General features: G+C 43.5%; 1 protein-coding gene across 1 annotated transcript in view; it reads left to right on the forward strand.

Annotated features, from left to right (window-relative positions):
- GIPC3 (GIPC PDZ domain containing family member 3) overlaps positions 1–26,046 on the forward strand; it is a 109,134-nt gene that overhangs the window by 40,962 nt on the left and 42,126 nt on the right. The window contains exon 3 of the mRNA XM_069976637.1: positions 19,002–19,182. Coding sequence (XP_069832738.1) covers positions 19,002–19,182 — 181 coding nt within the window. The remainder of the gene's footprint in view (positions 1–19,001; positions 19,183–26,046) is intronic.

The raw sequence follows: 26,046 nt of genomic DNA on the forward strand, positions 1-26,046 counted from the left end.
GACTGTTGCTGGATCTGTTGAGCCTGTAGGGCGACCACTCGGGCTACTTTGCGGATATCAGGCACCTCGCCGGGATCCATGGTTGGAGCCTACTGTAACGCCTGGAGTAGTGGATCCACAGGGCCGTCACCAGCGATGGCACTAACCTCACCAGGGAGCGGGATGGACTTGCTGCGGCAGGCGACCCCCAGGTCGCTACCCCTGGCTTGGTTGCTAGTGACGGCAGGCGAGGCGTGGCAGGAGCAGTAGGCAGGAGATGCAGGCAGAGGATAGTAGACGTGCTTGCAGGTGGCGGACAGGACTCAGGAACAATGGGAAGGCAGCGGGCAAGGACTAGGGACAAGGACTGAAGACAGGAACAAGGGACAAGGACTAAGGTCAGGAACAACAGGGAGCTGGGCCAAACGCTATGGGAAGCATATAGAGGCTCCAACACGAGGGACAGGGCATGCTGGGATTTATAGGGAGTGATTGGGTGCAACTACCAATTAGGGACGGACTGGCCCTTTAAATCTGAGACAGCCGGCGCGCGCGCGCCCTAGGAGGCGGGGACGCGCGCCGGCCGGCACAGACGGAGACCGGAGCGGGACGAGGTGAGGCGCCCCCCGGGGCCGAACAGACCGCAGCGCCGGGTCCCTGCACAGGGACCCCGGCAGCTGCGTGGGATAGAGGGCGGTCGCGGCGGCGGCCCGGAGCACGGGACGCCGCCGCGGCCATGACACCCGCCATGGTAGTACACAGGTCTTCACAGGTTTCTTTCCAGTAGGGTAACTCATTTCATTGGAAACCTACTGTCAAACTGACTGGAATATTGAGGGTCGCCCACCAGCAGTTAAGTAGTCCTGACTTCCATGTCAGATGGTCCACGCACTAACTACCTGTAACCAGAGTACGTTAGGCACCCCTAGGTGAAGTCCTGCCACTAGGGTTTTCATTCTTCATATCTCTTGTCACCTGTGCCTTGAGCGTGGGAAACACACATCTACATATTCACTCACACTAACATGCCTTCCTCTTGTCTTGTTGTCCTGGTCCTCTATGTTCCTTCGGCCACATCTACCTCAGCTTGTAGTTTGCCGAGGTCGGCTCATTTCTAGTAGGGAGGTATGCAGTGTCCCAGAACAGCCATTCTCATGCTCATACTTTTATTATAACCTGTTCTGTTCTGGAAAGCTATGGTCCACTGCAAACTGCGTGTATTGTGTCACCCCTGCAGTATTCAGGTCATTTCAGTCATTTATTGCATGTGTATTCAGGTATCAGTGTCTAAAGGTATTATGTCGCCTCCTAGTGTTCAAGGATGGTACTTCTCATGTATATTCCTCTGTATATGCCTAATGGTGTGATGATGCAATGGCTGGATGTCACGTGACTGTGCCCTGCTTCCATGGTAACACCAATGGTCATCGAGCTTTTGGCTGGGGTTACCATGTGACTTCGTGTGCTGCCGCAGTCTTGTCCTCCACCTTCAGGAGACAAGTTGTGTTTGTCCTCTCTCCCTGCTAAGAGAGAGACCTGCGTTTTGCTCTGCTGCTCCAGTCCGCTGGCTGTGTTCCTGTCTCAAGTCTCAAGATTCTCATCTGGGTGTCGATTCTTCAGTCATTCTTCAGCTCCTCTCATCATCATCTTCTCAAATCATCAACAGCAAGTATTTTATTCAAGTCTCATTCCACCCAGCATCTCAACTTCAGTATCACTACTACTCCCATCATTCAGCACGCTACTCTCACAGCCTATTGCAGCATCACCCATTACTCTGCTTTATTCAAGACTGCCTTATTCCCGGTTGCATCCAGAGAGACTGTTGCTACTAGTTACCACCGTTACAATAAATATACAACTACCGTTGTTTCTGAACCTTGGCATTGGTGTGATCATTGGTGCCCTGACTAAGGACAACGAAGAATCGCACGCCCAGTATTCCCGCATGGTCAGGAGCCCGGTTTCCAGCTGTATCACCCTCGTGCCTACACCGTGACCACATTATCCTACAGCTGCCCCGGTTCCTGCACCCTCACAACCATCTACACTGCGGAGTGGCCCCCACGGGTCGGGGTGCTGCACACTGAGGCAAACGCACTAACCACACTGAGGCTGGTCGGACTGATCACACTGGGGACGATCACACTAAAGTCTATCACACTGAAGCCACCTCCACACACATTAAAATGCCTTCACAGCAGGAGTGTATATATACTCTGTAAGTGCACGGGTCATCAGCATTAGAAACATATATTTATATATATATATATATATATATATATATATATATATATATGTATTGCTGCCATGAAGGGGACATTCAAATGCTCCATGAATACATGGAAGATGGTACGGATCAGAATTACTGACCTCCTGGTGTCATGTATCATTATTATGCTGAGAGTTCTGAAACAGCTTAAATGTTTGCGCCCTCGTACTGATACATGTGTGTGAATACCCTCTTAAATGTGGATTTCATGCTGATGTGGGTTTTGCTACATGTTGGGTCTGCAGAAGATCTGTAATAGTGTCACGATTGTCAATTTTTTGCAGATTTATGGAGGACAAAGGGTAGCAAACCCTCAAAAGAAAGGGTACATGTGTCCAAAAATTTGCAACCTCAAAAAAGCTGTCAGGTCTACTGCTGATTGGATACTAGATACTATACAGAGAATACCTTATCGCATACTGGTCTCTCTATTGCTTAGTCTTTTATACCAACCTGCCCTGCCTTCCCTCATTTATATGCAGGCACTGCACAAGAGCACTTGCTTTTAGAAAAAAGTTTGATATAAGAGGCATAGGGGCATGGGTATCATTCTTGTGAACCACTATTCTGGTGTATTCTATGTTTTGTGTATGGTGTGAAATGTAGCACATCATTTATTAAGCAGTTTGCGCTATTTTTTAGCAGTTTTTGAAAATTTTCAAAAACTCAGCGGGGGCATGGTTGGGGTACAGTTTAGGATAGCTACTTTTTCAGGTGCAGATTTGTTATTTTGCGCAAAAACAAATTGTGGTACTCCAGTCAGACCCTGGTTTAGTTTCTTAGCCAATCTTTATGTCTAAGAAAAAAGCACACAAGCACACAAGCACACAAAAAAGTGCAGATTCATCAAGGCCTGTGCACCTAGTGATAAGTTTTAAACAAAGTCTGTAAGTTTTCCACCGTATCCACCGTATCCATTCCGTTCTGAGCCCTGCTGTGTGCCCATACAGTGGTTTATACCCACATATGGGGTACCGTTCTACTCAGGAGAACCTGCGTTACAGACTTTGCGGTGAACTTTCTCTCCTGTTCCTCAAGAAATTTAGAAATTTCAAACTAAAGGAACACATTATTGGAAAAATTCGCGTTTTTCATTTTTACTGTCTACTTTTGAATACTTTCCTCTAATACCTGTGGGGTCAAAATGGTCACCACACCCCAAGATGAATTCTCTAAGGGGTGCACTTTCTAAAATGGGGTGACTTATGGGGAGATTTTACTTCGCTGGCACTACAGGGGAACTGCAAATGCACCTGGCGCTCAGAAACTTCTTCAGCAAAATCTGCATTGAAAATGCTAATTGGCGCTCCCTTTCTTCTGAGCCCCGCTGTGTGCCCATACAGTGGTTTACGCCCACATATGGGGTACCGTTGTACTCAAGAGAATCTGCCTTATAAATTTTGGGGTAATTTTTTTCTCTTGTTCCTCGTGAAATTGAGAAATTTCAAACTAAACGAACATATTATTGGAAAAATTTGAGTTTTTCATTTTTACGGTCTAATTTTGAATACTTTCCTCTAATATCTGTGGGGTCAAAATGCTCATCTTACCCCAAGATGAATTCTCTGAGGGGTGCACTTTCCAAAATGGGGTGACTTATGGCGGGATTTTACTCCGCTGGCACTACAGGGGCACTGCAAACGCACCTGGCGCTCAGAAACTTCTACAGCAAAATCTGCATTGAAAAAGCTAATTGGCGCTCCCTTCCTTCTGATCCTCGCTGTGTGCCCATACAGTGGTTTACGCCCACATATCGGGTACCGTTGTACTCAAGAGAATCTGCTTTATAAATTTTGGGGTAATTTTTTTCTCTTGTTCCTCGTGAAATTGAGAAATTTCAAACTAAACGAACATATTATTGGAAAAATTTGAGTTTTTCATTTTTACAGTCTAATTTTGAATACTTTCCTCTAATACCTGTGGGGTCAAAATGCTCATCTTACCCCAAGATGAATTCTCTGAGGGGTGCACTTTCCAAAATGGGGTGACTTATGGCGGGATTTTACTCCGCTGGCACTACGGGGCACTGCAAACACACCTGGCTCTCAGAAACTTCTACAGCAAAATCTGCATTGGAAAAGCTAATTGGCGCTCCCTTCCTTCTGAGCCCCGCTGTGTGCCCATACAGTGGTTTACGCCCACATATGGGGTACCGTTGTACTCATGAGAAGCTGTGTTACAAATTTTGGGGTGCTTTTTCTCTCATGTTCCTTTTGAAAATTAGAAACTTTACTCTAAACGTATATATTATTGGAAAATTTTAATTTTCCATTTTTTTACGGCCTAATAGTGAATACTTTGCTCCAGCCTCTGTAGGGTTAAAATGCTCATTATACCCCTAGATTAATTCTTTAAGGTGTGAAGTTTCCAAAATGGGGTCACTTATTGGGGTTTCCAGTATACAAGCCTCCTAAATCAACTTAAGAAAAGAACTGGTCCCTAAAAAAATCAGTTTTGGAAACTTTCATGAAAATGTGGTAATTTGCTGATAAATTTCTAAGCCCCGTAACACCCTAAAAAATTTAAATATGTTTATGAAATGAAGCCAGAATAAAGAGGACATATCGGTAATGTGACTTAGTAACTAATTTATGTGCTACGACTTTCTTTTTTTAGAAGCAGAGAATTTCAAAGTTCATAAAATGCAAATTTTTTTTTAATTTTTCATGATATTTTGATGTTTTTCACAAAAAACACACAAAGTAGTGACCAAATTTTGCCACTAATATAAAGTGCCATATGTGACAAAAAAATAATCTCAGAATCGCTAGCATATGTTAAAGCATCACTGAGCTATGAGCGCATAAAGTGAGACAGGTCAGATTTTGAAAAATGAGCCTGGTCATTAAGGCCCAAATAGGCTTAGTCTTGAAGGGGTTAAAAACACTACACTACACGAATTCCATACAAAAGAAGGGGACAGGGCACTACTATCTAAATGATCTGAGATGAGTAATTAAAGGTGCTCAACCCAAAATGACATAGAAAAGCCTCAACCATAACAAAGAAAAAGAAAAGGTATGTCATATAGATATGGGTGGCACATCCAAGAAAAATAAAAATAAACAACTGTATTCTCATAAATAAATGCAATACTTCTTTATTCATATAACAAAACTACAAGTGCAAGACAAACATCTTAAAACCATTTAAAAACACAGAGAAAACTTCACTGAACCGGGCAAAATAACCACGGTACCAAAACACCCCGACTGGTACAAATGTAACACCCCCTCCTATAGGTCCAAATAATATACACCAATACTAAAAGAAAAGTAAATAAGTAAATGTACACAATTATATCTCGGCCTATATCTGGATGGACACAAAACCTGAAGTGACTCAAGGTAACAGAAAAAATGCACACTAATGAAAAGTAAGGAAAAATATCACCATAGGAGGGAGTCCATATCGGGGGTCTAAGGCTGCATTCACACGTTCAGTGATTTTCCCGGTCCGTGATTGTGGTCCGGCAGCTACCTCAGTGATCCATGCAAAACAGTCCGTTTTGCATCCGTTTTGTATCCGTGTCCGTTTTTTCCACGGATCTGTCTTACAGCATTTTAAATGACATTGATTACATCACATCCGTGTTTTTCACGGATGAACACGGATGTCACATCCGTGTACATCCGTGAAAAACACGGATCTCATTGATTTCTATGGGGAATCCTTTCCGTGCATCCGTTCCGAGTAATGACATGTCCTATTTTTCAACGGAACGGATCGCGGATACGTGAAATCACGGAACATCTGAATAGCCCCATAGAAAGCAATGGGCTGTAAAATTGTCCGTGCACACGGATCCGTGAGCACGGACAACTTCCCGGAACGTGTGAATGCAGCCTTAGATATGGACTCCCTCCTATGGTGATATTTTTCCTTACTTTTCATTAGTGTGCATTTTTTCTGTTACCTTGAGTCACTTCAGGTTTTGTGTCCATCCAGATATAGGCCGAGATATAATTGTGTACATTTACTTATTTACTTTTCCTTTAGTATTCGTGTATATTATTTGGACCTATAGGAGGAGGTGTTACATTTGTACCAGTCGGGGTGTTTTGGTACCGTGGTTATTTTGCCCGGTTCAGTGAAGTTTTCTCTGTGTTTTTAAATGGTTTTAAGATGTTTGTCTTGCACTTGTAGTTTTGTTATATGAATAAAGAAGTATTGCATTTATTTATGAGAATACAGTTGTTTATTTTTATTTTTCTTGGATGTGCCATCCATATCTATATGACATACCTTTTCTTTTTCTTTGTTATGGATTACATTACACGAAATAAAGTTTTACACTACACATTTACACACCCCATATACTGTACCAGTCCCTATATAAAAATGGCCCCCAGAGTGTTTTCGGCATCGGAGGCATACGCTATTATTGCCTCCGACACCTAAACAGCCAGTGAGAATGAATGGGGGGATCCTTTTTTCCTCTATTCATTCTCATCCTCATCATCCAGTGACGTGTCTGGGGGAAGCGTAGCGTACGCTGCCCCCCAGACACGTCTTTTCCGCCAGTACTGTCCCAATAAGAGATCACGGTATGGCGTGAAAATCTACAAACTCTGTGAGAGTACCTTAGGGTACGTGCACACTGCGGAATGGTGAAGGATAACCCTTTGTGCATTCCGCAGCTGGCACCCTCCGGCGGACTGATGTAGGTGTGCGTTTCCGTCCGTGTCATAGACTCCATCCTACGCACGGGCGGATTCCGCCCTCTGTCCAAAGAATGAACGTGTTCATTCTTTGGACGGACGACAGAATCCGCCCATGCATAGAATGGAGTCTATGACACTGGTGGAGACACGCGCCTGCATCAGTCCGCCAGTGGGTGCCAGCTGCGGAATGCACAAAGGGTTATCCTTCACCATTCCGCAGTGTGCACGTACCCTATGTCGTTCCCATGTCGCATTTTCAGAGCCGTCGTACTGCCAAGACAGTAAAAAACCCCTACAAGTGACCCCATTCTGGAAACTACACCCCTCAAGGAATCTAACAAGGGGTGCTGTGAGGATATGGGCCCCTTGATGACGGGCACATTTGTGCCGTAAAAGTGGAAAAATGAAAAATTTCCCTTTCACGTCACATTGTTCCACATTTGTGCCCGTCACCAGTTGGGTCCATATGCTCACTGCCCCCTTGTTTGATTCCTTGAGGAATGTAGTTTAACTTTTGGGGGGTTTCCAGTGTTTTGGCAGCACGAGGCCTCTATAAATGCGACATGGCCCTTGAAATCTATTCCAATGAAATTCAGCTTCCAAAAGCCAATTGGCGTTCCTTCCCTTTGGAGGCTCGTCCTGCGCCCGCTTGGCACTTTATGTCCACATGTGGGGTATTTCCATACTCGGGAGAAACTGCGCTACACGTTTTATGTTTTTTTTTTCTTTTATCCGCTTGTAAAAATGAAAAATTGAAGGCTAGAACAACGTTTTAGTGTAACAAATTAAATTTTCCCTTTTTCACGCTACATTGTTCTGAAAATCTGTGAAGCACCTGTGGGGTCCAAATGCTCACCACAACCCTTGTTACATTCCTTGAGGGGTGTAGTTTTCTAAATGGTGTCCCTTTAGGGGTGTTTTTTATGTTTTGGCACCCCAGAGCCTCTGCCAACCTGAAGTGGTACAGTCAAAAATGACCAAATATAACAGAGGCGTTGAAATTCACTAGGCGCTCCTTTATATCTGAGGCTTGTGGTTGTGTCAAACAACGCAATAGGGCAACATATGGGGTATTTCTATAAACTGCAGAAACGGGGCAATCAATATTGGGGTGCATTTCTCTGATAATAGGTTTACAATTATAAAAGATATTGGATTACAATAAAATCTCTGCACAGAAAATTAAATTTTTCAAATTTTTTACATACTTAGCTTATAAAAAACTTTCTGGATGTGATTTTGCAGAGTTTGGGGGGTGCAGTTTCTGAAATGGGGTGCTTTGTGGGGCTTTCTAACATACAGTCCCCTCAAATACACTTTAGGACTATGTTCACACTATGTATCTGTGCGGCTGTATTTTTTATGCGGCTGGAAATGTGCGGCTGAAACTACGGCCATGGGAAAAAATAGACATGCGGCTGAAAACATACGGTCATTTACTTGGAAATCTTGTTCAACTAAAAATAACAAATAAAATCTTTAGAAAGTGATGCAAACACCTCTGGAATGCATCTGGGAAAGCAGGGAAACAGTTTACAGGAATCGCTATTACCGGGGTTTGCGATCCTCTGCAGTAATGCCGATGCCTCTCATGGTTAATATATTTAATTAATAAAACACATTTTCGTTGTAATAAAGTCCCTTTTGTTGTTCAATAATTAAATTTAAACGAATCCATCATTTTGCAATTAAATATACTGTTAAAATAAATATATATATAAATAAATGTATATTTATATATATATATTTATTTTTTGACAGTATATTTAATTGCACAATGATGGATTCTTTTAAATTAAATTATTGAACAACGAAACTGATTTTATTACAACAAAAATGTGTTTTATTAATTAAATATTAATTAGTACAGGAAGCTCCATTAAGCCGTTAATTCATATTCCCGGTAATAGATCATTCTGTACTAATCAACACTTTACTTTAATTAAAACATCAAATGTTTCTTCTAATTATGTTATCACAATAGCATTATTAGAAGAAACATTTTGAATTATATGTGCGCTCAGCTGATCGGCTCAGCGCACATATAGAGAGCCAGTCCGCAGTACAGTGACTTCATTGTGCTGCTGACCAGCGAAGAGGACACATCGGGGTGAGTATAAAGCTCTCCCCACCCCCTCCCCAGCACTGCACCCATCCCAGTAAGGAAGGGGGGTCACTTAACCCCTTCCTTGCTGGGATGGGTGCAGTCTGACATCAGTCTGGCCCCCAAGGGGTTAAGGGGGATGCAATACATCCTCCCTTTAACCCCTTGGGGGCCAGACTGTAAGCAGCGATCTGTAAAGGTGCTGCATACTGTAAGGTGCACAACACCGCTCACAATGATGGGTGTTGTGCTCCTGTTTGTGTGGTTTTTGTGTGTTTCTCCCTTTTTGTTTTTCAGATATCGGTATCCTGTGGATTACGTCGGATTCCATGGACTACGTCGATAACCAGCAGTTGTTTGGTGTTTTTTTTTAATAAAATGGTCAATGAGGGGTGTGGGGGTGTTTTTATTTGAATAAAAAAATGTTTTTACTTGTGTGTTGTCTTTATTTCTTTACTTTATAGACTTAGTAGTGAAAGCCGTCTAATAGACGGAATCCATTACTAAGTCGGGGCCTAGTGTTAGCCGGTATAAAATGGCTAACAGTAACCCCCCATTATTACCCCAGTACCCAATGCCACCAGGGGTACTGGGAAGAGCCGGGTGCCAGTGGTCCCGGAGCGTCAAAATTGGCGCTCCTGGACTGGGGCGGCAGTAGGCTGGTAAGATTTAGGCTGGGGAGGGCCTAAATGGCGCCCAATGGCGCTTCCCAGCCTGGTGTTACCAGGCTGCTGTCGCTTGGTTTTTAACCCGGCTGGTTATAAAAATAGGGGGGACCCTATGCGTTTTTTTTTAAAATAAATAAATAAATAATTTTAAAAAACGCATAGGGTCCCCCCTATTTTCATAACCAGCCGGGTTAAAAACCAAGCAACAGCAGCCTGGTAACACCAGGGTGGGAAGAGCCATTGGTTTAGGCCCTCCCCAGCCTAAATCTTACCAGCCTGCTGCCGCCCGGTCCAGGAGCGCCAATTTTGACGCTCCGGGACCACTGGCACCCGGCTCTTCCCAGTACCCCTGGTGGCATTGGGTACTGGGGTGATAATGGGGGGTTACTTTTAGCCATTTTATACCGGCTAACACTAGGCCCCGACTTAGTAATGGATTCCGTCTATTAGACGGCTTCCACTACTAAGTCTATAAAGTAAAGAAATAAAGAGAAGACACAAGTTAAAAAAATTTTTGATTCAAATAAAAACACCCCCACACCCCTCATTGACCATTTTATTAAAAAAAAACACCAAACAACCGCTGGTCATCGACGTAGTCCACCGAATCCGACGTAATCCACAGGATACCGATATCTGAAAAACAAAAAGGGAGAAACACACAAAAAACACAGAAACAGGAGCACAACACCCATCATTGTGAGCAGTGTTGTGCTCCTTACAGTATGCAGCATCTTTACAGATCGCTGCTTACAGTCTGGCCCCCAAGGGGTTAAGGGAGGATGTATTGCATCTCCCTTAACCCCTTGGGGGCCAGACTGATGTCAGACTGCACCCATCCCAGCAAGGAAGGGGTTAAGTGACCCCCCTTCCTTACTGGGATGGGTGCAGTGCTGGGGAGGGGGTGGGGAGAGCTTTATACTCACCCCGATGTGTCCTCTTCGCTGGTCCGCAGCACAATGAAGTCACTGTGCTGCGGACCCCCTAGTTATATGTGCGCTGAGCCGATCAGCCAATCAGCTGAGCGCACATATAATTCAAAATGTTTCTTCTAATAATGCTATTGTGATAACATAATTAGAAGAAACATTTGATGTTTTAATTAAAGTTAAGTGTTGATTAGTACAGTTTGCTCTATTTACCGGGAATATACAGTAAATTAACGGCTTAATGGAGCTTCCTGTACTAATTAATATTTAATTAATAAAACACATTTTTGTTGTAATAAAATCAGTTTCGTTGTTCAATAATTTAATTCTAACGAATTCATCATTGTGCAATTAAATATACTGTCAAAAAATATATATATATATAAATATACATTTATATATATATTTATTTTAACAGTATATTTAATTGCACAATGATGGATTCGTTAGAATTAAATTATTGAACAACGAAAGGGACTTTATTACAAAGAAAATGTGTTTTATTAATTTAATATATTAACTATTAGAGGCATCGGCATTCGGCATCATTGCCGGCTATTTTTGAAGTACTCCGTACGGACCGCCTGTCAATTCACGGCCGTGAATTTGCACAGTTCCAGCCGCAAACAATGGTCTTGTTCATTTTTTACGGGTCCATTTACGATCGGGCCGTAGGCTCATACATAGTGTGCACTGTGCAGCCGTATATCGTATACTTTCCAGCGTACGCATGAACCAGAAAAATACGGCCGATGATTTACAGCCCGCAATACAGCCGCACAGATACATAGTGTGAACCTAGCCAAACCTGAACAGGTCCCTAAAAAAATCTGATTTTGAAATTTTACTGAAAATTTGGAAAATTGCTGCTAATGTTTTAGACTTCCTATTGTCTAAAAAAAAATTAAAGATAGTTTAATAAATGCCGCCAACATAAAGTAGACATGTTGCTAATGCTATGTAATATATTATGTATGTGGCATAACCATTTTCTGTATAAGCAGAAAAGTTTCAAAGTTGGAAAAAAATTTTTTCAAGTTTTTTTGTTTTTGATAAAGATTCGTTATAAGTATCGACTCCAATTTACCAGAAATGTAAAGTACCATATGTCACGAGAAAACAATCTCAGAATCAGCCGGACAGGTAAAAGCATCCCGCAGTTATTAATGAATAAAGTGACACAGATCATATTCATGAAATTTGTCTCGGTCCTTAAGGAGTTAAAGAGTCACTGTCGTTAATTTGTTATTATTTTTTTGCAGAAATCAATAGTACAAGCGATTTTAAGAAACTAATGCATTTAAAAAAAATTCCCCAGCCCCCCCCCCTCCTTTCTGTCATCCACTGCTCAGAATGAGGAAATGTCGACTGTTTTACATCATGACTGGGGTTGGGGCTGAGGGCCCCTAATGCCTATATGTCGTCTGCAGGCTAAAACTTAACTTTTATTTACGATAGTGATAAAAATAAATACAGATAACAACGTGCTCAAAAATGTACAGTGAAGTGCTCGTGATTAAGTTAGAGTGAGGAATATGCTTGGGTATCTCTTATTGGGTGGATAAGGAAAGACAGGAATCCTGGAGGTCAATAGAAGCACCCCGGCAGCGGGTGCTAAATTAATGAACTTATTGTTCTATCGACTTGACAGTACGCGGTAAAGGGTAATAAGCACAAAACACACCCAGTACCTAGATCTCCGTTTGATATCCTGTTGGTCTCTTATCCCGTATAGACAACCTAGGATAAAGGTTTGTACCGCTGTATTTTTGTGAATAGTTAGAGCGTTCAATGATGGTGCGGTTTTTTACATATGTGGACTAATGGCAGATTGCCATTTCTTTGAGAAAGCCGGCGAGGCCGGTGAAACATGTTAGTTTAGGCAGACAGTGTGTACTTTTACCTTAGACTGGGGGATATAGCTTGGTGGGTATTTTGATGCGTACGCGAAAATCGCATCCTGTGAATTTATATTGAATAGAGCGGTTAAGACATTCAGCACAGTCCGTGATAGACGTGTCTGCATCTCAATAAGTGCGGGTGATGTAACAGTGTGACTGTAATGCACAAGAAAACCGTATCGATCAGAGCGTTGGTGTTATCTGGCACAGTCCATATTGAGATGTACCCATCTGTCAGTGAGTATCCACGAGAGATTGTACGGATGCAAGCATGCTCAACTGTATTAACAATTAGAACATCCGAGCTATTGGCACAGTCCAACTGGAGCGTGTCTGCATCCCTCGGTGTCCTAAACAGAAACACGGTGTGAACATTGACCTATGCATGTTTGGGGTATTCGGCTTAGTCCGAGAGTAGATACACCCGTACTTCCCAATTGGGATATACCATAGCTGCAACCCTCAGTGTCCGGAGCAGTGATACAATGTGAACACTAACCTATATGTGTATCGAAATACCGGGTATAGTTTGTAATAATTTAAGCCTGTACTTCCCACAAAAGGCACGTGCTAGGACAGTGTGGCTGAGCTATTTAGCATGGTTTGATTGTAACATGTCCACACTCCCTACTATCGTAGGAGAAACAGAGTGTGAACATTAGTCCATATATGTAAAAAAACCGCACCATCATTGAACGCTCTAACTATTCACAAAAATACAGCGGTACAAACCTTTATCCTAGGTTGTCTATTCGGGATAAGAGACCAACAGGATATCAAACGGAGATCTAGGTACTGGGTGTGTTTTGTGCTTATCACCCTTTACCGCGTACTGTCAAGTTGATAGAACAATAAGTTCATTAATTTAACACCCGCGGCCGGGGTGCTTCTATTGACCTCCGGGATTCCTGTCTTTCCTTACCCACCCAATAAGAGATAACCAAGCATATTCCCCACTCTATTTTAATCACAAGCACTTCACTGTATATTTTTGAGCACGTTGTTATCTGTATTTATTTTTATCACTATTGTAAATAAAAGTTAAGTTTTAGCCTGCAGACGACATATAGGCATTAGGGGCCCTCAGCCCTAACCCCAGTCATTGTATAACGTGCCTCCTGACTAGGTTGGGATCACCCCACCTTGACTATTTTACATCAGTCGGATCCTGTCTGTTCCATAGAGAGGGGAGGGGGAGGAGGGAGGAGGGACATTAGTTGGCAGCAGAGAACAAAGGATTACACCACAGGGAGCCTCTGAAAACACCTAATCACCTCATCTCTCCCCTCTCCATCGAGAACAATGAAGACAGGGGGGAGAGCTTCAAACTGCTTTTTCATGATAAAAATACATTTTTCGGCTTATAAACCCAATTACAAAGTTTCTTAAAATCGCCTGTACTATTGATTTCTGCAGAAAATGTTTTAATGACAGTGACACTTTAAATTTCAGTGTTTTGGTTGTTATTAGGTTATGCACTATGCAAATAAGCCAGGGAGTTCACATTTAGTTATTTATATTGGTTATTGTTAGTATATTGTAGTGTGTTTATATAGTCATGTATATAGTAATATAGTTCATTAACCCTTTTCTTATAACTTATCCTAGCGGATTTGAGATTGATGTCTTGTGACAAATTGTATTATCCTGACTTGCAGAGACAGGACTGCACAATGGTAACTGCATCTGTTGTTGTTTACGGGCAGGAAGTGGCATGGGGGTCCAAGTTCTACCAGGCAATGGGGTGGTGGCGTTTCATGTGCTGAGATATAGATTTTGTAACTGGATTTGAACGGAAACCTGACACACTTTATAGTCACCTATGCTACAGATAGCATCATGGTCTTTGCCGCCACTGACCAGAGCCATCTTTCCCATTGGGTATGGGGTCATGATCAGAGTAGTCCAAAAACAGAACATGTATTTGCCTCATTCACAGAGGTGAGGGAGGGCTCAGGATCCCACTTGGCTCCAGCGCTTGCCGTTTGCAGCAGCCTGCAGCCATAGGCTCGGCTGCACAGGGGCCCGAACAGGGAGAGGTGCCCACCGCTGTACTGTTCAGCTGGCTGCCTGTAGTGCATTTTGAGCGGGCTGAACAGTGAATTACATTTTGGTCCTGTCCCCGACATAGGCTCCGTTTCTGTGAGAGTCTGGGGGGAGAGCTAGGCTTGACAGAAGGTCTCTTGCTGATTGTCCTTCAAAACTAACTTGCGGCCGAGACACGACAGGAGAAAGAGCAGAGGAAATGTCTTGGCCTTGGCACAGATTGGTTATGGCGTCATTAAGATCCTTCTGATGATTGCTGGCTCCGGGATTGAGTACTGACCGCTATGGAGCTGGAACTTTGAAGGATCTTTTCCACAATACCAGCCTGGTTAGTATTCACCGCACCACTGGGTCTTAATGAGAACTGCAACCTTCTTCCAAGCCTGTTAGGATGGCCACTACCACCACCACATGTTCCACCACTTCCACCTCCTTGACTGCTACTTCTTCCGCTCCTTCTGTCCAAACCCTGAAAAGGCCAAGTCTTCTTTAGACACTCGAACAACCTTGCAGAGGACAAATTATTGCAACACATGGGGAGGTGAAAAGGTACTTAAAGGGTGATTGGAACATGTTAAATGGTTTATTACCAAGGGATAAGGTGTGTTACGTCATCATAACAGGACAAGGTGCTGGAGGCACACAGTGAGCTGCCTGAACACTGGCCCCAATTTAACTTAGGAGTTCAGAGTGGTGTGACCTCCATTCAGCTTTCTGCCGCAGCACCAAAAGGGGGATGAGGGTTTACCTAATGTGCAGTGGATGTTCAAAATTGGTTACCTTAAATTGAATCAAAATTACAGTTGAACTAAAATTGAAATAAATTAAAGGACAACTCTAGCGCTTATTTAAAAAACAAAAAACAAAATCTATTATAAACCTAGTTTTCACACTTACCTTCCCTCCTGAGTCTGTCTCCATTTGAATTTCCCTGTTTGCAGGTGCCTGAAGCTCCAGTTGGTGGCTTCATTTCTTCTTCACTTTCTGGTTTGGGCTTTCCCATTATGCACTTTGTCTCCTGTGATGTCTAAGCCCCTTCCCCAACACACACAAACACTAAAGGTCCTATTCCACGGAACGATTATCGTTCATAAACTTGCTCCAACGACCGCTCGTTGACGATAATTGCTTTGTGGAATTGGTGTAAACGAGCGAACGACAAAGGCAAAATCGTTATATTGTCATTTAAAATTGTTTTTCAGCATGTCAAAATAAATCGTTGGTCTTTGAAAGCTAATTCGCTAATCAGTTCATAAAATTTGAAATCTTTCAGTCATTCGTAAAAAGGATAAAAAAAAGTAGGAGTGTCGTATGGTTATGATCACCCCAGCGAACATTTTAAACGACCACGTAACAACCGCAACATAATCGTTACACTACATATATCGTTCATGTTTCCACGTGTGTTATGTGTTATCGTTCGCTAAAAAAATCATTTAGTTATTGTTAACGAGCGGTCGTTGGAGCAAGTTTATAAAGGATAATTGTTCCGTGGAATAGGGCCTTAAGCAGGGCCGTCTTAACAGCATTATGGGCCCCTGGGCAGAGGTGCGAATTGGGCCCCCCCCAACCGCCGCCATCAAATCCCCCACATCTTTGCATATAGTGCCCCCCATAGTAGCCAATTCCCCATATAGTGCCCCCCATAGTAGCCAGTGCCCCCCATAGTAGCCAGTACCCCCCATAGTAGCCAGTACCCCCCATAGTAGCCAGTGCCCCCCATAGTAGCCAGTACCCCCCATAGTAGCCAGTACCCCCATAGTAGCCAGTGCCCCCCATAGTAGCCAGTGCCCCCCATAGTAGCCAGTGCCCCCATAGTAGCCAGTACCCCTATAGTAGCCAGTGCCCCCCATAGTAGCCAGCCCCCCATAGTAGCCAGTGCCCCCCATAGTAGCCAGTGCCCCCCATAGTAGCCAGTACCCCTATAGTAGCCAGTGCTCCCCAAAGTAGCCAGTGCTCCCCCATAGTAGCCAGTGCCCCCCATAGTAGCCAGTGCCCCCATAGTAGCCAGTGCCCCCATAGTAGCCAGTGCCCCCCATAGTAGCCAGTGCCCCCATAGTAGCCAGTGCCCCCCATAGTAGCCAGTGCCCCCATAGTAGCCAATGCTCCCCATAGTAGCCAGTGCCCCCATAGTAGCCAGTGCCCCCATAGTAGCCAGTGCTCCCCATAGTAGCCAGTGCCCCCATAGTAGCCAGTGACCCCCATAGTAGCCAGTGACCCCCAAAACAACAAACCAGTTACTCACCCGTCCGCCGGCCCCAGCAGCTGATGTCTCCCGGCAGCTCGCACTCCCGTCATCCTCCGGGAACAGGCGGCGGGGTACAGAGAGACTGCCTGTGCCGGAAGTGTCTGGCTGCACAACACATCCAGGACACAGGCAGCGTCTCTGTACCCCGCTGCCTGTGCCCAGAGGATGACGGGAGTGGCGCGCTGCCGGGAGAGGAGCTGCTGGGGCCGGCGGACGGGTGAGTTCCTGGACTGCCGGCCCCTTCTTTCGCCACTTAGCTGAGCCGATCAGAAGCCCAGGAAAGTGCTGCTCATTGCACTTTCCTGGGCTTCTGATCGGCTCAGCTGAGAAGCGATAGAAGGGGCGGGCGGAGGGGTTGGCTCAGGGCCGCTCACTATGCATATGCTTAGTGAGCGGCAATACAGGGGGCGGGCAGGACGGCTTCCTTGCGGTGCTCAGCACTGCTTGGAAGCCGTCTTCGCTTTATAGGACGCACTTAGTTTTATAAGTGCGTCTTATAAAGCAAAAAATACAGGTGTGTCCCAGAGGGCAGGGGCCCCCTAGGATGCAAGGGCCCCCGGGCACCCGCCTACCCTGCCCAATGGGTAAGACGGCCCTGGCCTTAAGTGAAACTTGATTGCCATTAGCTCAGGGCTGCAGGGCTAGGGGAGAGAGTCCTGTGTAGTTGTATGCTGGGAGACAGGCAGCAGTGACAGAGGAAAGAGCAAATGACTCAAACACTAGAGAGAGAAGTGCTTATCTGCACGGAAGAAAGAGGAGATAACAGGATTCATTTACTCACTGGCTGTACTGGGCTCCAAGAGAGAGGAGAGGGAGGGGGAGGAGGGGGTCCCTGTAACTGCTGAGGAAAGAGAAGGCGATTCATTTACTGAGGCCTTATTCACACTTCCTGTGAAATTGTCCGTAGTCGCAGATCCGCAACCATGGCTAATTTTAGGGCTCATTGAAGTGAATGTTGCTATTCACATGATCCGTGCCGTGACCTGCACCGTGAAAAAAAAGGACATGTCCTAGCGCAGATTGCGGCACGGATCATCCCCCTGTGCCCGGCTGCAGAGACGATAGGAGAGCATGATGTGCTCCCCTGTCATCGCATCTACTACTCACCTATTCCCCGTGCAGACCGGCTTCATGTTATGCAGAAGTGGCCTGGGCTATGCTGCCTTCTCCTGGCAGCGTAGTCCAGTCCATGTCCGGTGAGCGCATGTAGCCGGTCTGCACAGGGAATAGGAGAGTAGGAGTTGAGATGACAGGAGAGCACATCATGCTCTCCTGTCATCGCTGCGGCCGGGCAGCCGGGGGATCCGTGCTGAGCAGTGGTGGTGGCTCAGACTAGAGGATTGTGTGAATGAGGCCTTACTCTGTAGAACTGTTAGACGGCTGACTGCTTACTGCCAATCAGAGCTGAGCAATCTCATCTGACAAAGGGAGGCCAGCCTAACAGGGCTTAGACCAGCCTCCCTCTTGATTATGTTATTGTTACAAAATGGCTCCCACAGAAAAGCTGGGGTCAATAGTCATTAGTAAGAATGAGTTTACTTTACTTCCTGGTGGGGGGCTAAGGTGAGGAAAGATAGGGATTGAAGCATCACAAAGTTATATAACTTTCTAATGTGTTTTATTTACTGGGAAAAAGCTTTTCACCAGAGTTGTCCTTTAAATTGAATTAATTGAAATTGAAATAAAATTGACATTTAAATTGATGCCACCAAAATTACTGGTGAGTCAAAGGTTGCCACACAAGGGGAGGTGAAACATTTCCGATTTTATGCTGCTGATACAATAATGTCCACTGCTGTCCTGGGGAAAATTGATATTATGGCGCTGATTCACCAATGTCCATTACTGTCCATGGCGGAAATTGAATGATTGAGTGGCTGATTGACACTTTTTAAAAATTGTTATTTTTCAATTATTGACACTGTAACAACAACATGTGTTGAAAAAAATTGCCACTCTGTAATATTGCCACTATTGTAGCTACTTTAGATTGGCTGTTTTAATCAAATTCATTTGCATATGTTTCGTAGATATCTGGGATTCCGACAATATTCGCGAACTTCGCAAAACTAATTTTCGACTGCTATGTTCATCTCTAACTGCAATGACCGATATGCTGTAACATTAATGGTCATGCTATATGATATATAGCTGATAATATATTCTCACTAATTTCCATTTTGTATATAGAGAATTAAAGAGGGCAGCATCACTGACCGGCTCAAAACTGTCAATGTGGGGGACAATATTGAAGCCATAAATGATCAGACCATTGTTGGATGTCGACACTATGAAGTGGCAAAGATGTTGAGGGAACTTCCAAAATCAGAGACATTTACCCTGCGCCTGGTACAACCAAAACGAGCGTTTGGTAAGTTTACAACTTTTAAATTTTTCAGTGATTGCAGTGATTGTCACCGTTCTGTAAATATTATATTATTATTATTACTTTATAATATAATAATATGTTAACACATCCAAAACAAGAAGCCGGTCAGCACCAACCCTTTTATGTCCACTAATGTCGGGCCCCATGTGGAGAAAAAAACAAGGATGGGGTGCCAAACCACTTGAAAAAAGACAGTCTTTGCATCTAAATATTCATCAAGAAATGAAAGGAGGTGGCACTCACCATCTTGCTGTAATCCAAACTTTTATTCGGACATAAAAGATGCAGACATCAACGGTGTGCAGACGCCAGCAGGTAGGTGGTAACAGTCTGTTTCGCGGGTTACCGCTTCTACGGACCGCCTACCCTTTGCGCGTCATCACTAGATTAAATAGTCATATGACTCGTGACGACACAGACAGATCATGTGTAGTATATACTATGTGTGATAAACATACAAAAAAGTGCTTTACATAGTTAAAAACAATCACATATAGCAACATATATATCATGGGGACCTTTACATGGAAAATGTTTCAGAAGGTGAGAAACGGATACATATAGGTTCACTAGGATTCATTGCACCAGATTTAGACAGTGAAATAGAGAGGGCCAGTGTAGCTATTTTGGCTGAACTAGCAGGAGACGTTCCTTCGTCGGTATCGGCTGATGCCATAACTGACGAACGATTCACTAAGGGTGTCAAATCCACTTTCCCCCCCCCTATCATCCCTGGAAGTAATCTGGATTCTTTTCAGAAAAAAGTCATTGAGGATGTAAGAGCATTAATCTATCCAACAGATCCCCATAACTTACATAAAGAAGAATGGGTTGCCTTACAACGTTTAAAAAAACAACAAGACATAATAATTAAGAGCGCTGACAAGGGGGGGGGGATAGTGCTAATGACCAAGGAGTTCTACGTCTCGGAAGCTCATAGACAATTACACGACACTAGGAATTACCTTAAATTAACTGTAGATCCCACTACTAAAATTCGAGGTAAACTACAGACCTTTCTTAGAACTCAAGTAGAAAGAGGGATGATATCGGAAAGTACAGCTAAGAAACTACTTCCAACAGATTACAAATCACCTTGTTGGTATTTCCTACCCAAGATTCACAAATCACTGCACAGTCCTCCAGGCCGCCCAATTGTGTCAGGTGTAGGCTCTGTACTAGAACCTTTATCACAGTATATAGACTGGTTACTGAATCCTATACTGAGTAATGTTCCTTCGTTAGTTAAAGACACAAATGAATTTTTGGTGGGCCTGGGGGACTGTGAATGTGAGGACTCCTCGTTTTTAGCCTCTATCGACGTGGAGTCTTTATATACACGTATCCCCCAAGATATGGCTATTGAAACCATTGCTTTCTTCCTAAAAAGAGCAGAAAAAGGAGATGAAATGATTTCCTTTGTATGCGAAGCTCTTAATCTAATTTTGTCAAACAATGCTTTTGAATTTGGTGATCAGTGGTTCCTGCAGGTCTCCGGAGTTGCTATGGGCACTCCGGTGGCCTGCAGTATAGCTAATCTATATCTGGCTCTGTTTGAGATGCGCCACATTTTCTCTGTCAGTAATCCGTTCCTTAAATTTATCAAGCACTTTGCACGTTTTGATGACGATATTTTTATTGTTTGGACAGGGACCCCGGATGAATTCAGAGACTTTGTGGCCCATCTCAACACAATAAATAACATGAATATGGCGTTCACATCTAAAATTGTTCCCGATGAATTAGAATTCTTGGATGTGATGGTAAAAAAGGAGAATGGCTCAATTACAACAAAAGGTTATAGAAAACCGACAGCCTGCAATAATTTATTACATTATAAAAGTTACCATACAGATGCAACTAAAAAAGCAGTTCCTTATGGCCAATTTTTACGGCTGCGACGGATAAATAGCTCTACAGAGTCCTACCTGGAGCAGGCACTAGAACTAAAAACTCGCCTGCTACAGAGGGGGTATCCAGAGCTAAGTCTAAACAATGCCTTACAAAAAGCCCTTAATAAAGATAGAAATATGTTGCTGCGGAATAGTACTAGATCTAAACAAAAGACAACTTGTGAACGATTTGCCTTCTCCTTTAAACTTTCACCTATGGCCATGCAGATCCGAAAAGTTATTGCTAAGCACTGGAGTTTATTAGAAAATGATATGACACTCGGTACTTGGTCTTTAACAAAGCCCTTTGTGACGTTTAGACGTAGTACCAACGTGAAAGATATCCTGGTACAGAGTAAATTTAGGGTAACTAAAAACAAAATGTGGATAAAAAATGATCTTACAGGGAACTATCAATGTGGTAGCTGTAAACTATGTAAACAGATATATAAAGGTACAAACATGATTATAAATGGCACCCAAATACAGGTAAGAGATTTCATTTGCTGCAAAACTAAAAATCTGGTATATGTCATGTTCTGCCCATGTGGGAGATTCTACGTGGGCAAAACAAAAAGAGCCCTACATATACGCATAAAGGAGCATTTTTACTCCATACGTTCAGGGATAGGAGCTCCTAGATTTATTGAACATATAAAGGAGGTACACAATAACGATGTAACTTGCTTAAAATTTGCCGGTATACAGAGAGTCCATAGCGCCAAAGGGCAAGACGGGCATCGTATGCTAATGAAATTAGAAACACAGTGGATACTTAGGTTAGAAGCAGAGGGCCCGGGAGGTCTAAATGATAAAGTAGATCGAAATTTTCTAATCTGAAACATTTTCCATGTAAAGGTCCCCATGATATATATGTTGCTATATGTGATTGTTTTTAACTATGTAAAGCACTTTTTTGTATGTTTATCACACATAGTATATACTACACATGATCTGTCTGTGTCGTCACGAGTCATATGACTATTTAATCTAGTGATGACGCGCAAAGGGTAGGCGGTCCGTAGAAGCGGTAACCCGCGAAACAGACTGTTACCACCTACCTGCTGGCGTCTGCACACCGTTGATGTCTGCATCTTTTATGTCCGAATAAAAGTTTGGATTACAGCAAGATGGTGAGTGCCACCTCCTTTTATTTCTTGATGAATATTTATAATAATATGTTACATTAAGTGTAGAAGAAAGTCCAGCTCGCCGCACCTGTAAGTAGTTTCTACCCCACTTGGTGCACAGAGGTGAGCTCCCCACTTACAGCAAGAGAAAAGGGAATTCCTGCAAGATCCGATACTAATTCTATATTGAAGCAGTCCACATAAAATTGATAAATAGCTGACATGGCCTTGGCTTCAAAATGGCCTTGGCCAGAGTATACCCCGGGGTATAAAATAGCCTAGACCAAACTATACCCCGGGTGTTACATAGCCTAGGCCAGAGTATACCCATCCAGGCCAGAATATATGCATCTAATGTCGAACCAGGCCACAGTATACCCCAGGGGATAAACCCTACACCTGGGGGTGTAAAACAGCCTAGGCTATGCTATATCTCTGAAGGCCATACTGTTATTACTTCACTGGTTTTCTCACCCCTGGCCCAGGCCACAGTATATATTTTCATACCTAGGGGTGTAATATAGCCTAGGCCATACTATAAACCTGGATATAGTCTAGCCCATGCCACAATATACCCCGGGAGATAAACTCTATATATGAGGGTGTAAAACCAGGCCAGACTATATCCCTCCAAGTTATTATGTCACTGGTTTTTCTCAGCTCTGACCCAGGCCACAGTATACCCCAGGGGATATATTCTATACTAGGGAGTGTAACAGATTTTTTTTTAATTTTTATTTTTTTTATCATACTCGGACACACAGCTGCTTCCTCTTGTTGAGAAATACATTACAGTGCTTACATTGAACTGAAAGTAGGTGGCACTGTCCCATCACTGCATCATCTGCACTATTTAAAGCGTAACTGTCATTTCAGGGTCATTTTTCTGAAAACAATAAATATCTATAGTACAAGCGATTTTAAGAAACTCTGTAATAGGTTTTATTAACCAAAAGAGTTTCCTTCTGTACTGAAAAAGCAGTTTTTCTAGCTCCCCTGTCACTTCAGAAGAAGTAGGATTTCTGTGTCCATAATGTGGCTATGGAGAGGGGAGGGGCTGAGAGGAGTGAGTGAGCACGGAGGAGAGAAATATCAGTCTTGCACAGCACAACACCCTGCAATCTTCTCTCAGTAAGTTCCAAAGATAAGCACTGACCTTTCTGACCCCTGAATCCAGCGTTTTAGGTGCCCAGTCTACAAACAACTGACCTTCATGTCTACTTTTCCTAATCCCTCATCTCCCTCGGCCCCTCCCCCCTTCATAGGGATAGAATGGAGAGAGCAGAACCCGTCTTCACTGGCTTCTCTGTAATGAAGACGTGTTTGCCTGATAATGCAGAGATAAGAAGTGAGGGGGGGGGGGAGGCTGTGAAATTGCTTTTTGAGTACAGAAAGAGGCTTTTTTGGCTAATAAAACCTATTACAGAGTTTCTTAAAATCGCTTATACTGCAAAGAAAAAAAACACATGACAGTTATGCTTTAAGCCGTAACTGTGGGCTGTGCACAAAAATCATCATTAGACGCAAGTGCCTTGATACATCTTGCAAAATTTATTGCACAATTTATGGCTTTTTTGCACTCCGTTTTTTCCATCCTTTTTTGCAAAAAAAAAAAAAATGGATTGAAAAACGGATCAAAACGCATTTTTTTAGTGTACACAAAAATGCGGTCAACCATAGTACTTGTGTACGCTAAAAAAAGGATGCATTTTTATCTGTGTTTTATTATGGAATGGAAAAACTGATTAATGGTAGCTTCACACGTACCGGATGCGCAGTGGATTTGCGAGTTTGCACCGAGATCCGCTGCGGATCCTGTACTGTAAAGCTGAATGGGTCCCATACACGCAGCGGATCATAAATTCGGTGTTTATGGGACCCGGCCCCTTTAACCCCTCTGCCGCCCACCCGCAGCCCTCAGCCCCGGCCCCGAGCATACATTACCTGTTTGGCGCTGCAGCTGTGTGCGACGCTCCTGGCTCCCCTCACTCCCCATCAGCCAATCAGTGCTGCCTGATTGGCTGATGGGGAATGAGGGGAGCCGAGAGCGTCACACACAGCCGTGGCGCTGAGCAGGTAATGTATGCTCGGGGCCGGGGCTGAGGGCTGCGAGTGGGCGGCTGGCGGCGGGGGGTTAAAGAGTCTGGGACTGCGGGCGGATGGCCGGCGGCAGGGGGGTTAAAAGGGCCGGGTCCCATACACGCAGTGGATCTGCTGCGTGTATGGGACCCATTCAGCTTTACAGTACAGTGAAATCCGCTGCGGATCCGGTACGTGGGAAGCTACCCAAATGGAAAAACTGATCAAAATGGAGGCACACAAACGCTTCCTTTTTTCTCATCCATTTTGCAAAAAACTAATGGGAAAAAAACAGGACTGCATTAACACCCAATTAACCCAATCTAAAAAAGCTTGGCTACAAAGCTACGCTAGGGTTGGATTTTGCTCAAAAAAATGAAAATTTGCACTTGACAAATCTAATGAAAACTAGTTAATAGAACAACCCCCCTCCCCCTTGCATACATTGAAAAACGGTGCAGGCATTGAAAACTGATGTAAAATAGCGCAAAACCCTTAATAAGTGTTGGACAGGTATTTATGAAGTGCACAAAATCTCCTTAGCCAAAAAAAAAAAAAACAATGATAAATGTCCCATATGGGGGAGATATATCAAACATGGTGTAAAGTGAAACTGCCAAAGAGTCTGTGAGGAATGAAAGGTGTAATCTGATTGGTTGCTAGGGGCAACTGAGCCAGTTTCACTTTACACCATGTTTGATAAATCTCCTCCTATGTGTTTAGATTTTTAAGATTTACATCAGTAGCTTCTCACTAAGCTCAGCAGACAAAGCCGAATCCCCAATAAAATGTTGAAAAATTAAGTATTTCTTGTGTCTATCACTCACTGATGCTGATTTCATGGGGGTATAAAATGGCCTGAGGGGGTATGAATTGGCCTAGGCCGAAATATACCCCGCGGTATAAAATAGCCTAGGCCAAAATATACCTGGGGTATAATCTAGCCTAGGCCATTTTAACACTGGGTATAGTCTGGGCTGGGGGTATACTCTGGCCTGTTACAACGGCAGCCAAACCTGCTTTGAGTAGTGGGTACAGCTGACAAATGTATAAGGTGTATAAGGGAACCTTTAGTCTTCTTGCATCCTTCTTGCATCCTTGGACAAGACTTCCATCTCCAATAAAAGACCGCTTACCCTATCTTTATGTGGAATAACAATATATATGATTCCAACATGTCTTGGAATGTGATTGCACAAATTTTTATTATTCCCTTAAACATAATTCATACTCCTATATAAAAGATTAATTAATGAACATATAATAATTAATAAATGTATAAAATGTTAAGCACAACCATTGAAACCATCCAGTGGTCGGATGATACTCAAAGATAAATACGCTTATGGTGAGTTTACACACAAATCAAGAGGAAATCAAGAGCATAATCGCATCAAGCGTTATTGCACAAAGAACAAAAAAACAAAGTTAGGGTAAAGGGCAGGGGTGCTGGGGACGATCCTCATGGAATCTTATCAAATGCATAATGGTATATATACATCAGAGTGGTATGACAGCAGTGCACATAATGGTATAAACTAACAAGTCGTAGTTAGTTCTGACAGTAGGAACAAGATAGACACATGAAAGATAGAGGGGGAGAAAAAGGACAAGAACATGATGTAATAAAAAGGGTTTGAATGTGGATGGGACTACAGCATTGGATTCAGTGGAGGGTGGATAGGGCAGTGTGGCGTCTGCTGTAATAAACATGGATAAGGATGGGTTAAATGACCAGAGTGGAT

The sequence above is a fragment of the Dendropsophus ebraccatus genome, chromosome 7, assembly GCF_027789765.1.
Source record: "Dendropsophus ebraccatus isolate aDenEbr1 chromosome 7, aDenEbr1.pat, whole genome shotgun sequence".
Taxonomy (NCBI): Eukaryota; Metazoa; Chordata; class Amphibia; order Anura; family Hylidae; genus Dendropsophus; species Dendropsophus ebraccatus.